At 38.0% G+C, this 16,394-nt stretch overlaps 1 protein-coding gene across 3 annotated transcripts in view; it reads left to right on the top strand.

The window, feature by feature from the left end:
* The window catches only part of LNX2 (ligand of numb-protein X 2), a 79,124-nt gene that overhangs the window by 35,177 nt on the left and 27,553 nt on the right, over positions 1-16,394 (top strand). For all 3 annotated transcript variants that reach the window (XM_040621747.1, XM_040621743.1, XM_040621746.1), the window contains exon 2: positions 8,865-9,377. In XM_040621747.1, coding sequence (XP_040477681.1) covers positions 8,971-9,377 — 407 coding nt within the window. In that variant the 5' untranslated portion in view covers positions 8,865-8,970. The remainder of the gene's footprint in view (positions 1-8,864; positions 9,378-16,394) is intronic.

Raw genomic sequence — 16,394 nt, 5'->3', positions numbered from 1 at the left:
ACTCTGTATCAAGGTCACTGGTGAATTCCATGTTGCTAAATCCAAGGCTTATTTCTCAGTCCTAATCTTACTTTACTTGCCTGCAGGATTAAACACGGTCAGTTCTTCCCTCCTCCTTGAAGCACTTTATTTGGTTTCTGCACACCGTACTCCTAATTTTCTTTTTACCACAGTGTCCACTCCGCCTCAGCTTGGTCCCTTCTTACCTGATAGACTTTATAATGTTGGACTTTCTCAAGGCCAGTCCCCTGAACTCTCTTAGGCTTACACTCATCCACTCTCCTTTTGGTGATCTTTTCCTATCTATACACTTTTCCTTTCCACACACTGATACTTCCTAAATTTATATGACCAGCTCAGTCCTCTCCCTTGAACTGGGCTTGTATATGTAGCTGCCTGCTCAGGGTGTCTACTTAGAGATCTGATAGCCATGTCAACCTTAAGATGTCCAAACTTGAGCAGAGCCATTTAACCTACGCTCTCACACACTTTTGCATCTCAGTTATGTTAATTCTGTTTTTCCAATTTAGACCAAAAACCTTGGGATCATCCATGACCCCCCCCCTCCATCGGCCATGCACACATTTTATTCATCAGATCATATTGGTCTGTCTTCACAGTACACCCAGAATTGAGTCTCTTCTCATGATCTCAGCCATGTCCACCTAGTTCTTCAACTGTCCTCTTTTACTTAGACTATTTCAGTAGGCTCCTCATTGCTTCTACCTTCGGCCCCTTCACTGTGTTCTCAGCATAGCAGCCACGGTGGTTCTGTTAAAGTACTTACTCAGAGTAAAAGCCAAAGTTCTATAAGCCCTGCAAGATTTAGTTAGCCCCAGTTACTGCTCTGACCTGTTTTCTTCTGCCTGCTTTGTTCATTTCTTCCACACTGGCCTCTTCACTGTTCAGTGAACACGCCAGGCTCATTCTTTCCTCCTGGCCTTTACACTTACTATTGTACTTGTCTGTAACAAACATTTTTACACCAGGTACCTGTGTGGCTTTCTAGGCTACTTCCTTTTGGTTTTAACTGAAGTGTCCCTTGACAGTGAGCTTTTTCCTGATCACCCCACTTAAAAAGCTGCCCTTCTCCCAGTACTGTCTTCCCTGTTGTACTTTCTCTTTCCAGCTGTGTAATGTTTTTAGCTTCACAGTAATCCTGTGTGTAAGCAAGAAATCATTGCTATTTTACACACAAGGAAGTTAAGATTTATAGACGTTTAAGTGCTGTGCACATCACCTATGTCCCATTGCTAGTGAGTGAGGGGCAGGGCCAGATTTTGAACCCAGGTCTCAAACTCTACGAACTCTAACTCCAGGGCTGTTTCGATGCTTTTCACTCCCTTGGACAATTGAAAGTTAGTGGAGGAATTGTGATCCACAGTCATTGAAACTAGAGATTTTTGAAAAGACCTTAAAATTAAGAACTTATCAATCAGTTGGAAACAAATGTTTTCTATATGTACTATGCAAGAAGTTAACGTTTTCATCCTTTAAAAGAAAACAAATGATTTGTTTATTAAGATGAGAAGCCTTGCCTTTGAATGTAATAGAGAGGAGCATTTAAATGATAGCCAGCAGATAAACATCTGCAATAAAACCAGACCAGCGAAAACTGTGGTTCCCTCTCACCACCCACCCTGCATCTCTTAGGCATATGCAACACTTAGGAATTTGTGACACTAAGACGTTAGAAATTGCCCCAACTCAGCTGGCTGGTGAGGATGCTGTTGGGAAGAGCCCACGTGCTGCTAGAGCCCGTCTTTCCTGGAATAAAGTTCTTTCCCCAGAGGTCTTTAATTATTGGCAGAGGTTTGTCTGGATACTTAGCTGTCTAGACATGTTTAGCATTCCATATGGTATGCTTCTTTTTCGAAATAGTTTTATATCAATTCTATTTTTAAGTTAAGGTAACATAATATAGTATGACTTTTAAAAATACAGCTTTGTATCACTAGCTGAACCTATAAGACATAAGGTAATACAGTTTGGTTTGGGCCTTTATCCTTTCTCATTTAAAAAAGTTTATCATCGTAACTTAGTGGTTCAAAATTAGAAGACTAAAGGTAGAAGGACATTTCAGACTGGTTATTTCTCTGCTCACCACAATTTAACCTCCATTTTATAGAATATTTAAGATCTTGAAGTTAACAAAAACAATAACAAATGTTGGGACTGACAGGTTAATATGACATATCACTGAACATTTTATTATATATAGAAAGACAGAATTGTAAGAATTTTAGAGCTACATTTAAGTCCGTGTGTGTGTGTGTATGTGAGAGAGAGAGAGAGAGAGAGAGATCAATTAGTTTTTAGGCAAAGCTGATAGTTTATACACAGGAAGCCAAGGCATCAGAATATATATGATATACAGCACATGGTAGACATTGGATAAACATTTGGTGAATGAAAGAATTAATTGCATAGTGACCTAGTTACCCAGCTGGCGTAGAGCTTAGTGCCTAAGTTTCATAGCTCCTAGCGTTTTTGCTTAGCTTACTAATTTTCTAGATTATTAAATAAGGTACATGTTACTACAAGTAGCATTTTAAGAATTTTAAAATGTTTTTTCACACCCTAAGAAGGGATAGACAAATAGTTAAGTGTGCTTAATTACAGTTTTACGTAGAAAAATGAGAGAATTATGTATGTGGAATTGTTGGAAACTGCTCTTTGGTAGTTTTCTTAGTGACATGCAGTAGGAAATAAGTTTTAATTAAGAATAGAATTTATTTGGGGTGCCTGGGTGGCCCAATTGGTGAAGCAACTAGTCGTGATCCCAGGGTCCTGGGATCTAGCCCCACATCGGGCTCCCTGCTTAGCGGGGAGCCTGCTTCTCCCTTTCCTGCTCCCCCTGCTTGTGCGCTCTCTCTCTCTGTCAAGAAATAAAATCTTTTTTTTTTTTTTAAGTATAGAATTTATTTAAGACTGTCATCCAGCATGCCAAGTATTTCTATACAGCTAAATACCAGACATACTTCTTCCTGTAGGAAAAGACTCTGGGGGAAAGAATTTTATTCCAGGAAAGACAGACTCCTCCAGTTCAGGCTCATCTCAACATTTTACCTTTTTCAGTTTTTGTCTTTTTTAAAAGTAGTGTTAGTTATTGACTGGTACTTCTTGTGATAAAAGGATATCAGAACCCCTCAGTGCTCTCTACCAGTTGTTCTCAAAGTGTGACCCAGGGTCCCTTGTTCTCTTGTTCTATTGGGTCTACAAGGTCAAAACTGTTTTCCCACTCATGCTAAGACATTCTGTGCCTCTCTCACTGTCATTGTCTCATGAATGCCCGATGGAGTTTCCAGAGGGTACATGTGATCTCACAACAGACTGAAAACAAACAGATTGGAGACTCCGGGTTTGCAAAGATGTAAAACGATGGCTTCTCTTCTCACTGTATTTTTTATTTTGGCAAAAGAGATGTTACTTTCATAAAAATCTTGACATGCAATAGGTTTATTGTTTTATTAACAAATGAATATTTAAACATTTTAATTAATTCCATTGTCATTTCAAGAATGTTCCCTAAATGGAATAGTGTAGTATGCATCCTTTTAGGATTGGCTTTTTTTCACTCAGCATAATTCTCTGGAGGTTCATCCAGGTTGTTGTGTACAGCAATAATCATTCATTCTTTTTTATTGCTGAGTACTATTCTACAGTACAGATGTACCATGGTTTGTTTACCCACTCACCCGTCGAAGGTCGTCTGGGTTGTTTCTAGTTTGGGGCCGTTGCAAATAGAGGTGTAGGTTTATATGTGACTTTCATTTCTCTGGAATAAATATCCAGGAGTGCAATAGCTGAATTGTATGGTAGTTGCATTCTAGTGAGTTTTTTATCTTTTTTTTTTTTAAGATTTTATTTATTTGTCAGAAAGAGACAGCGAGAGAGGGAACACAAGCAGGGGGGAGTTGGAGAGGGAGAAGCAGGCTCCCTGCTCAGCAGGGAGCCCAACGCAGGGCTCAGTCTCAGGACACTGGGATCATGACCTGAGCCGAAGGCAGTCGCCTAACGACTGAGCCACCGGGGCTCCAAATTCTAGTTTTTTAAGGAACTGCCAGACTTGTCCAGAGTGGATGAAGGGATCCTTAGGTGTAAAAGTTTGACATCCGTTGCTTTATACAAAGGTACTATCAAAGCTGATGTGTAACGTATACAGTAAGAGAGTTTTCTTGTATTGATGTCAATTAAAAAATAAAATTCTCAGACTTTTGAAGACTAAAGGAAGTTATGTCTTATTCTTTGTAATCCTAGAGCAGGGTCTAATATATCAACTGCTTTGCAGTGCCATAAATTGCAAGGTTTTCTCCTATATGTTTATATAGTGATATTAATACATTTTAGGACTCTTAAACATTTCAGGCTCAAGTATGAGCCTGAGAACAAAATTTTTTTTAGTGCATAATATGTGCCAAGAATGGGAAATACAAAAGATAAAGAAGATGCTATCTTTACCCTCAAAGAGCTAAGAAGACAGATAAGCAAGAAGGCAAATGTAGTAATTGCTGAAATGAAGATATGTGTAAAGAGCAGCAAGAGCTTAAGGGAAGGGAGATGTACCCAAGAGTAGGAGGGGGGCTGATGGGTTCTATAGAGCAAGCAGAGTTTGAATAGGAATTGCCAGGAGGACACTTGAGGAGAGAGTAGCCTGAGACTCTTGATGTTGATGAGTCAAAGGAACCCTAGGGGTTTCCCATCTAACCACACTTTGGTGGGAATCTTTTAGCCCATGGCCTTTTTTCTGGGCCGGATCTCTAGGGTTAGGGACTGTGAGGACTCTTTCAATCTGAATTAAAAATAACCTGAAGAGGGACGCCTGGGTGGCACAGTTGGTTAAGTGACCGACTTGATTTTGGCTTAGGTCATGATCTCAGGGTGGTGAGATTGAGCCCCTAGTTGGGTTCCGCACTCAGCAGGGAGTCTGCTTAAGATTCTCTCTCTCCCTATCCCTCTGCCTCTTCCCTTGCTCTTTCACACGCTCGCTTTCTCAAATAAATAAATCTTTTTTGTTTTTTAAAGATTTTATTTATTTATTTGACAGAGAGCGGGAGAGAGAGAGAGAGAGCACAAGCAGGGGTAATGGCAAGCAGAGGGAGAAGGAGAAGCAGACTCCTGCTGAGCAAGGGGCCGGATGCGGGACTTGATCCCAGGACCCTGGGATCATGACCTGGGCTGAAGGCAGCCCATTAACCAACTGAGCCACCCAGGCTCCCCCTAAATAAAGAAATCTTAAAAAAAATAAAAATAAAAATAAAAAATATATATATATAAAACATTATATATATATATATATAAAACCACAAGAGAAATGATCTGAATAATATGTAGTTTTGGAGTTTGCAAATTAACTATGAAAAACCATAGCATTTCCCAAGAGTCTCTATGATGCACCAGGGTATTCTTGTCTCATAAGCCAGGAAGAGCAAGCCTGTTATTTGTGACTAGAATTAGGTAGGAAACAGTGTCTTCTTACTCCCTTTCTATTGTGCTGGCTATTTTTCAAGATATTATTTAAAATGTGTTGTAAGGGACACCTGGGTGGCTCACATGGTTAAGCATCTGCCTTCGGCTCAGGTCATGATCTCTGGATCCTGGGATCCAGCCTTGAAGTGATCTCCCTCAACAGGGAGTCTATTTATCCCTCTCCCTCTGCCTCTCTCCCTGCTCTTGCTTGCTTGCTTGTTCTGTCTTTCTCTCTCTCTCAAGTGAATAAACAGAATCTTAAAAAAATAATAATAATAAAATGTGTTGTAATATTCTCAGCCAATCTAATAACTTCCATCTCTTTACTATACCTGGAATATTAGCTAACAGACAATGTAGTTTGTGAGGATACACATTTATACTACATTTTATCTTAATATTACAAAAAATATTTAAGATTTACTTATTTAACTTGTATTTTAATATTTCAGATTGTGGTCATAGAATATCTGAAATCAAAATTATATATAAACATGGACATATCCTCCTATAAACATAGATGTACTTCTGGCCACCTAAATATAGTAAGAGTGCCCAAGTAAATTGTCACCTGTGTGGTCACTCAGCATTTACTGAGCTGCTCTTCTGTGGGAGGTTTAGCTCTTAAGGAGCTCGCAGTTCAGTATGAGAAGTAGTATTAGGTGTTGCAATCAGACTTGCACACTAAGAAGGAATGAAATTATCTGCCTGGGTTGGGAGTAGAGGGATGGGATTAGGGTTTAGAAAGACAGGACCAGGCTGCCTTTGGTCCTTACAGAATTCATACAACTAAGGCTTTCGTGAAATACCTCTCCTCTTTCTTGTAATTACTTAATTTACTACTGGGTTATTTTGAAGCAAGAAAGAACTAGATTTATCTTCCTTATCTCTTGCCAAGTAATTATAAGTTGTTTGGCTTTGTACAAATGATAACATCTGTCTGAACTTTTGTTTCTTTATCTTTAATAATGGCAATAATAGCTAATACTTATATAGCACTTATTATGTGCCAGGCACTATTTTATACACTCATTTATTATTTTATACACTCATTTATTATACGTTCATTTTTTCTTTATATCAGTCATTTCAAATAGGCACTGTGATTACCCCCATTTAACATATGAGAAGGAAACAGACATTTAGTGAGGTCACAAAGCTAGTAAGCAACAGACTGAAGATTTGAACCCTTACAGACTGGCTCCAGAGTATGTGCTCTTAAGTACTTAGGCTGTGCAGCCGCGCAGTTCTGTACTCAGCACTTACATGCACATGCTAGTGGTCTACCGTGGTAATTTTTCACTTAATGTTTGTTTCATGGTAACAGAGGTATTTCGGGGGTGGAAGATAATGTGGTTGTTATTTGGTATTTTAAATGGGAACATGTTATTTTTCCTCATGAAAAGATTTTGTGATAAAATGAAAATGAACTAAAAGTTATTTAGAGATTTAAAAAACAGCTTAAACATAATAGTCTTAAGAGAAATGCTTTCTTAGTCATTATGTGGGAGGCTAGAATTGCAGTATATTTTCTTGAAAAGAAAATTTAGAATAAACACTATCACAAAGAAAGAAGAGGAAAGGATATGTGAATTTTCTTGCTAATTGAGTAGGGAATGAGAAGAGTTCTTAGACATTCTGTATTAAAATACCTAGTCTGTCTGGGATAAATGCTGTTTCTCTCAATCTCACATACCTCGCACTGACGTTTAAAAAGTTATGATGCCCAGAGGGTAAAGAACAAGCCTTGTGAGTTACAAAATACAAGAAGCATTTGCTCTCTTAATGTTGGTACTGATAGGAGTTTAGATCACAGGCTGCGACTGTTGTTATTTTGTTTATAAGTAGTTTTAAAAACAGGTTATCGAAGGTCAGCCATCCCATCTGAATCCTGTCCCACCTGCTCATAATTCATGGCACTTCTTGTTAACTTTGTTGAGATGTTAATATTGTTCTTCTAATAAATACTCCAAATAAATAAAATAATAAGTACATATGCGTGATTGGAGCAGAATCTTCTTATTGAAACAAGTGTTGGGAGCGTTGACATGGTGTCCTACCCTCTCTGTTCTTGTGGCAGGGAGACCCAGGTCTGATGATTCCTGCACCCCGAGTACACTGTGCCTCGGATATTTTCACCCGCTGCGTACGCCCTGCGTGTGCCAGGGGCTCTGAAGCCCCTGAGACTCTGCAGAGGGGCCTCGTCTGGTTCCGTCTGGCCGACACACCCTGTCACAACTCAGCAGCGCATGCTTTTCCCCTTTTGAAAGTATTTCCAACTATAAAGCCAAACTTGAGTTAGATGCCAGTCCTCATCTTTCTCTGTATTCCCATAATAGCCTCCTGCGCACGGCTTTCTTGGAGTACATTGAATTTTAATATTGGTTTTCTTAACTGTACTCTCCCTACCTCTCCTGTCTCCTTGTTCAATGTTTAGCACATACTAGAGACTGTAAATATTTACAGAAGAGCAAATATAGACAGCTGCTGCCTCTGGAGTTGATTTTTAACCCCTGGTGCTACTGGGGAACTGAGGGGAGCATTCCTTGCTAGCCTTGCACTAAACTGGAGAGGCTGTTTTGAAAGTCTTATGGTTGGAAGAGGAGACAGACACACGCACACACAAATTGCTGTTTTGAATAAGCAAGAACAGATCAAAGTCTGGAATAATATGAGGTGGAATTGTAATTTATAACACCTCTTATCAATTTAATTGAATTACACTGGGCTTTTTCCTTTAATGCCATAAAATAGTATTGCACTTTATGGAGTTTGCACAGATGTTATTTATCTATGCTGTGTAGTTTATCTTTCTGTAATCTGTGCTATATAGAGAATATTTTAATCATGCATATTTTGAAATACATTTTTTCCAGACATGGTGCAGGGCGAAGGTCGTTTTTTAAATAGACACTGAATTATCCTTGGGACAACATTTCAAAGACACAGTCTTCGGTATAGCAGTGTAAATGCATAAAATCAGAAGCAAAGCACCATGACTGGGATGACAGATGCAAATGTATTGCATAATATACCTCAATTTGCATTATTAGCATGCTATGTAGATTAATTGGCTTTAAAAACTACCATTGAGCAGTGAAGTATTGGAGGATTTCAGTCAGTAAAACGGATAGATTCTTTCTTATGTCACACCATATGCGACATCTTTGCTTTTAATCACAAGTTCTTTTTTCACCAGGAACTTGGCAACGTAGCCAAGTAGTTTAGCCAGCTAGCAAATTAGTTAATTTCTTAGGTTTTTATGACTAATTTATCACCTGATCTAAATTTTATTTTTTACCTAAAGAAGAAGTTAACTAGTAATACTATATTGATAAATTTTAGCGCCTCTTGATTGATATTAATTGCATTTTTGATTTGTTTTGTTTATCTAGAAAAATCCTGATTTTAGTCCAATACATCACTGTCCGTTAAAGAAAACCATACCTGCAGTGGAAGTCTAACGTACGAAGATACAGAAACTGCTTTGGTTGATTGGAAATGGGAACAACGAGTGATGAGATGGTGTCTGTGGAGCAGACCTCTTCATCATCCTTCAATCCGCTGTGTTTTGAGTGTGGCCAGCAGCACTGGACAAGAGAGAACCACTTGTACAATTACCAGAATGAAGTAGATGATGACCTGGTCTGCCATATTTGCCTTCAGCCTCTTCTGCAGCCGCTAGATACCCCCTGTGGACACACGTTCTGCTGCAAGTGCCTCAGAAACTTCTTACAGGAGAAGGATTTTTGTCCATTGGATCGGAAAAGACTCCACTTTAAGTTGTGTAAGAAGTCTAGTATTCTAGTTCATAAGCTTCTGGACAAATTATTAGTGTTATGTCCATTTTCTTCAGTGTGCCAAGATGTCATGCAGCGCTGTGATCTGGAGGCACATCTTAAAAACAGGTAAGCAAACAATACAAATGAAAGAGAAGTCAAGTCTAGGTTTTATAAAAAGGTGGGTCAAGCAAACAAAAACTTCGTAGAGTACCAAGGCATTAGTAAGTACATGGACAAATCAAATACAAGAGAGACAATAAATACGTTGTGTGAAACTATATTTTACATGATAATTTATCAAAAACATAGATACAAAAACTACACTGAAGAAGTACCTATTAATATTTTTGCTGGTATAAATATGAAGCTGTTACATTCATATGGGCAGCAGGGTATAGTGATAGACTTTTTTCCAAAGTGGTTTGGCAGTTTGTGAAAATCCTTTTCTGTAGCTTATTATCCTAAGGAAATAATTCAAAAGAAGGAAGGATTATATATAAAGATATGGTCACTGCAGCATTGTGCATAGTTCAATAAATTGGAGTTGATCTAATTAACAGTGTAGGGAAGGGTTAAAACTACCCTAGTACATCAACTCCATGGGATATTATGCAGACAGTACAAACGGTAATTTTCTTGCAACATGGAAATGAGGGTGCATGATTTTATTTGCTAGGATCTTATAAAGAATCTGTGTTCAAGGTCTAGACCGAATAACTAGGGGTTAGAAACTTTAAAGCATTCAATGGGGATTTTTGTTCTAATAAAGCTTTTTAAAAGGTTAAGTGATTTATTGACCTGATTAGTGAGTTTTATAATTTGACTTTGGTGAAAGACTTGAGTTTTAGAATTATTTATACCCTTAGGAAGGGTTAAAATACATCTCTTATGACTTACATGTGAAGAATCATGTAATATGACAAAAATAAAGGTATTGATTTCTAGATTTCAGAGTTCAGCCACTTGTGCACTAGAAAGCTGGAATTGCTGTGAAAAAATTCACAGTACTATATATGGGGTATCATAGACTCGATGGAGATTATCTCATCTCATCCCCTCACTTTATAGATCAAGAAACTGAATCACAAAGATTTAGAGCTAGTTTATGGTATAGTTAGGCCTAAACTTCTAATATTCTTATTTGCCATTCTAATATACCATGCTGACTTATTACCTACCACAGGTCAAATCATGTTCCGTACTAATGTGTGGTAGTAAGTTTCCTAGAGACATGAGTATATGTGGTCCTTCTGTTCCTAAATATCAGTGTTATAAAACAAGGGTACTCATTAGAAATAGAGATATATGAGAAAGAACAAGATGTTATTACAATGTCAGAAACATGAGGATTTATAGAAAAATTGTTCAAATCTAAGCTGTATTGTCTAGTAAGAGCTAAGAAAAAGTACAGGGTAGGTACAGAGACTTGTGAAAGTGCACGTGGCCTTAGGTTTCCATGTGTCCTCAGTCACCAGCAGGTGTAGGATCTGAGCACGACAGCAGAGACCTTGTGCAAATCGACCCCAGACTTTCGGTTTGAATGTGGTATTCTGGGTGGGGCCTACTTTGATGTTGAGGAATATCTTAGGCTTGCCTTATTTCTCTCAGTTGGACTATTCTTTTTAGGGGATAGTTTTCTTCTGTGACTCTTTTATGAACATCAGTTATAGGATGTTAAAAGAACTGCACAAAGTCTCAGTTCAGTTACTAATTATTTTGGGAGCAGTGAGGTAAACATTACACAAATTTTTAGGAATATTCACTTAACTAAAATGCCTGTAAGAATTTAATATGTCATTGAAGTATCATTAGTATTTTGGATCAAGCAGTTTATGTTGGTGATGTAAAAACTTGGGAACAGCAAACTGTCCTTTCATTTGTAGGTTGATAAAGGCTAAGCAGTCATGTCCAGTTGCAAGTTCCATTTTCCAAGTAAGCTTGTTAATATTTGAGCTACTCGTTTAGTCATTTCCAAAGCATCTTAGGCCTGTGTAGTGAACGATACATTGAAAAAGGTGAATGATTTGAGTGACTTGCTTAATATAAACAGCTAAGAGTGATTATTGACTATGAAAAATAAAAAGGCAGATTTATTAAGTATAATTTTTATATCCCATTGGAACAGACGTGGGTGAAACAGCCCGACCTTTTTCTAGTTTCTGAGTTAAAACTGTTGATGTTAGGGCGCCTGGGTGGCTCAGTCGTTAAGCGTCTGCCTTGGGCCCAGGGCGTGATCCCAGGGTCCTGGGATTGAGCCCCGCATCAGGCTCCCTGCTCCACTGGGAAGCCTGCTTCTCCCTCTCCCACTCCCTCTGCTTGTGTTCCCTCTCTCGCTGGCTGTCTCTCTGTCAAATAAACAAATAAATAATCTTTAAAAAAAAAAAAAAGTTGATGTTTAGTCTCTGCAAGCTGAGAGCAAGTTAGAATCTAATGCTGGGCAATGTCCACAATAGCTAAATTGTGGAAGGAGCCGAGATGCCCTTCAACAGATGACTGGATTAAGAAGTTGTGGTCCATATATACAATGGAATATTACTCAGCTATCAGAAAGAACGAGTTCTCAACATTTGCTACAACATGGACGGCACTGGAGGAGATAATGCTAAGTGAAATAAGTCAAGCAGAGAAAGACAACTATCATATGATTTCTCTCATCTATGGAACATAAGAACTAGAATGATCAGTAGGGGAAGAAAGGGATAAAGAAAGGGGGGGTAATCAGAAGGGGGAATGAAACATGAGAGACTATGGACTATGAGAAACAAACTGAGGGCTACAGAGGGGAGGGAGGTGGGGGAATGGGATAGGCCGGTGATGGGTAGTAAGGAGGGCACATATTGCATGGTGCACTGGGTGTTATACACAACTAATGAATCATCGAGCCTTACATCGAAAACAGGGGATGTACTGTATGGTGACTAACATAATATAATAAAAAATCATTATAAAAAAAAAAGAATCTAATGCTGGGTCTCTTGTAGACAGCATTTATAGTTGGATCATGATGTTTTTTAATCCGTTCTGCCAATCACTAACCTTTAATTGGAGTACTTAATGTATTTATATTTGGTGTAATTACTGATCAGGCAGGATTTATAGCTGCCATTTTGCTATTCTGTCATTTTTTTGTTTCTCTGTTTTTCCATTACTTCCTTCTTTTGTGTTAATGTATATTTTCTAGTATTCCCTTTTAATTCCTTTGTCATTTCTGTTCACATACTTATATTTTTAATTGTTTTCTTAGTGGTTGCTGTGGGGATTATAATTAACATCTTAATTTATAACAGTCTAGTTCAGATTAATACAAACTTAATTTCACTAGAGTACAAAAACTCAGCTCATAGATAGCTCTGTTCTTCCCCATTTTTTGTGCTGTTACTGTTATACAGATTACATCTTTATGCATTATATGCTCATCAAAACAATTATAATTATTTCTTTGTTCAGTTGTCTTTTAAATCAGGACAAAAAAGTAGTTATGAACCAAAAACTACTTTTATGCTTTTATGTTTATATAGTTACCCTTACCAGTGCTCTTCATTTTTTCATGTGGATATGAAGTACTGTCTAAGTTCCTTCCATAGCAGCCTGAAAGACTTCCTTTAGTGTTGTTTTTTTTTTTTGTAGGGCAGGTCTGATAGCAACAAACTCTTCATCTGGGAATGTCTTCATTTCTCCTGTTTTTGAAGGATGGTTTTTCGGACATAGGCTTCCTGGTGGACAGTGTTTATTTTAGCACTTTGAATGTGTTACCTACAGTCTCCTAGCTTCCATGGTTTCTGAAGAGAAATCAGTTGTCAGTCTTATTGAGGATTACATCTGTGTGCAATGAGGTACTTTTGCTGCTTTCAAGATTCATCAAATTCAGCAAGATTTTGGTCATTATGTCTTCAAATACTCGTTCTGTCCTCTTCTCTCTCACTTTTTTGTGGGACTTCAGTTCTGCATACATTAATACTCTTGACAGTATCTCAGAGGTCCTTGAAGTTCTGTCTTTTTTTTTCCCCCATTGTTTTTCTTTCTGCTCCTCAGACTGGATGATCTCAATTGACATATCTTCGAGTTCATGGGTTCTTTCTTCTGCCTGTTCAAATCTGTGCATTCATTTTATTTATTATACTTTTAAACTCCAGAATTTCTGTTTGATTCTGTACTACAACTTATATTTCTTTATTGACATTTTTATTTGGTGAGACATCATTCTTATGTTTTCCTTTACTTCTTTAGAAATGATTTTGTCTGTTCTTTGAACATATTTGTAATGCCTGATATAAGTCATTGTCTGCTAAAGCCGATGTCTAGGCTTCCACAGGGACGGTTTCTGCTATTTTTTTTCTAAATATGGGCCATACTTCCTTGTTTCTTTGCATGTGTCTTAATTTTTTATTGAACGCTGGACATTTTTAATAAGCTGAGCATACTGTTCTTACTGAGATTCCACCATTTTATTTGAATAAATGCACTCCAGGTTGCTACAGAACTTTGACTAATTTCCAGAGCTCAGAAGTAGTTGGTTCTGATGATTTTTACCAGAGTTCTCATTGCTTTATGGAGTAGAGGCTTTTCAGACTTTTTTTTTTCTTTTTTGTGCATTTTTATTGAAATTCTAGTCAGTTAACATGCAGTGTTATTTTAGTTTCAGGTGTACAATATAGTGATTCAGCACTTCAGTACAACACCCTGTGCTTATCACAACAAGTGTCCTCTTTAATACTTATCACCTATTTATTTTTTATTTTTTAATTTAAATTCTAGTTAATTAACATATAGTGTAATAATGGTTTCAGGAGTGCAATTTAGGGATTCATCACTTAACATATAACACCCAGTGCTCAACACCACAAGTGTTCCTTAATCCCCATCACCCATTTAACCCACCCCCCTGCTCACCTCTGTCCATCAACCCTCTGTTTATTTTCTATTGTTAATGGTTTGCCGCCTCCTCTTTTTTTCCCTTCCCCATGTTCATCTGCTTTGTTTCTTAAATTCCACATGAATGAAATCATATGATATTTATCTTTCTCTGACTGCCTTATTTCGCTTAGCATATTACACTCTAGCTCCACAGACATTCTTAATCTACCATTTTCACTGGTGGTACTCAAATTGATTTTTGAATATTTTAATTCATAACAATTTTTATCATTTTTCTTGGTTTTAAGATGCTCATGTTCTTTGAGTTTCATTAAGTACCTGGACATTGTGCTGGTACTTACTGTAAATCATTTTATTTTAATTCTGCTGCTGCCGCCGCCACCCCCACCACCCCCCACCCCCACCACCAATACTAATGATACAGTGTGTTTTGTTACACTGCATGTTTTGTAATGTGAATCATTGTTTTATTAGGAAATGATGTTACTATATCTTTCTTTTTCTTTCTTTCTTTTAATTTGATGCTACTGTATCTTAAGTTAGTTCAAAGTAGTTTTCTTCCTAAAGAGAGACAGAATAGTGGGAATAAAAGTATAACCTTCAGCAGGATAGGAAAGGCAAAGGAAAAGGGAAAGGAAGGGAGGGAAAGGATAAGATAGGATAGGATGGCTCTGCTTACTATAAGAGCCTTTGGTTTTATTTAAGAAAGTTAAAAGACACACCTGCATATAGAGATACCTCCATAAGGCAGTATAGCCCTCAGTCCATGGCAAGTCATAGTGTCCTTTTTAAGGGGCAGCCCACTGTCTCAGAGCTCCCCTTCCACCTGCATTGGGTCAGCACATGCCTGCTCTGATCTAATTAAATGTTGCATGCCTTTCTTTTCTATTTTTATTTTTTTTCCCCCAAAGCATTCATTTAATCATGAAACAGACATGGATACAATGGTATCAAGAAAAAGAGTGTATCAAAACCTTTTTGCTTTTGTTAAAGGTTTTGACAATGAGAGCTTTATAAAATGTCATTACATTTTATTTGTTATACAGTAAACCTCTACTTCTAAGTAGGAGACATATGCCGTTTATAGCAACCATTTTAATGTGTAAAATAATTCTGAATTCTTTCCATAAAAATGTTTGGCTAAAATATGAAACACCTTTGCAACAAAATTGGCAATGTAGCTTAAGTAAGATTTCAGAAGTGTCTCCTGGAAAAAAATGAGAGTGTTTCCTTTTGCCAGATGAACTCTAAAACAGTTCAAGTTAAGGTGCCATAAATTAGACAAGGGTAGAAAGGAACCTCATGTTACTAGACAAGAATAGCATGTAATGTGGACTTCTTCCATGTCAAACTGACAACCACTTAATGACAATGACTTATCATACATAAGGAAAATAGAATATGTTCTTCAGAAGGAAATGATACTACAAGATAATTCCTATAAGCAAATCTCTTATCGAAGTCTTGAATAGCTTCAGGGTACATTATCACAGATGTGGGCAGAGATCATTTGTATGACATTAAAGGATTCTCTAGATACCCTCTGTAAATAGAAGCACACATCAGGTATAAACACTTGTAAAACTGATCTTCTTAATGAAACATTTCTTTACTACCACATTCAGCTCCTAGCTGCATTTGGGTGGAAACGTTTAACTCGTGCTAATCTGGACAAGCCAAGGTGGGACGGAGCTGGAGTCTTAGCAGACACTCCTGCCACTGGTCTCCCGCTGTTGCTGCTGCTTCCGCACACCGCTGATGGGACCCACCTAGGTTTTCTGCTTCCTGCTGACAGACTGAGTATTTGTGATGGTTTCCTACGGGCCTTCCAAGTACTACACTTGGATTTAGGTTTCTTCTTTTTTTTTTTTTCCCAACTAGGGAGTTTATCTTCACTAGTTCTTAATGTTTTTAACTTTCCTCTTTCTCCTAGGGAAATCTGCATCATGTCTTCGACTCTCACTAAAATTAGAATCACCCTCGGACTCTTCACCAGTTGCAGAGTCTGCTTCAGGGTCATTCGCACTGCCGCCGCGGTGGATCTTGCCCTGTCCTACCACGGCGTGTGCTGCTGCTTTTCTTTTCCTTGGAACACCATGGAAGTCCTCGTCCTCCAGAATCTTACCCAGATCTGAATAATCACTGGCTACACAGCAGTTGGAGATACGGGGAGACTTAGTCATTGTTCTGTTCACTGTTGCCCCATTTTCCTTTGCTTTTAACTTGAGCTCCCTCCACATCCATGGTGACTGTTCGCGTTGCTTCACC

The sequence above is a fragment of the Ursus maritimus genome, unplaced genomic scaffold (genome assembly GCF_017311325.1).
Source record: "Ursus maritimus isolate PB19 unplaced genomic scaffold, ASM1731132v1 scaffold_10, whole genome shotgun sequence".
Lineage (NCBI taxonomy): Eukaryota > Metazoa > Chordata > Mammalia > Carnivora > Ursidae > Ursus > Ursus maritimus.
The sequence above is the reverse complement of the archived record's forward strand: the minus strand, read 5'-3'. Positions and strand labels throughout refer to the sequence as shown.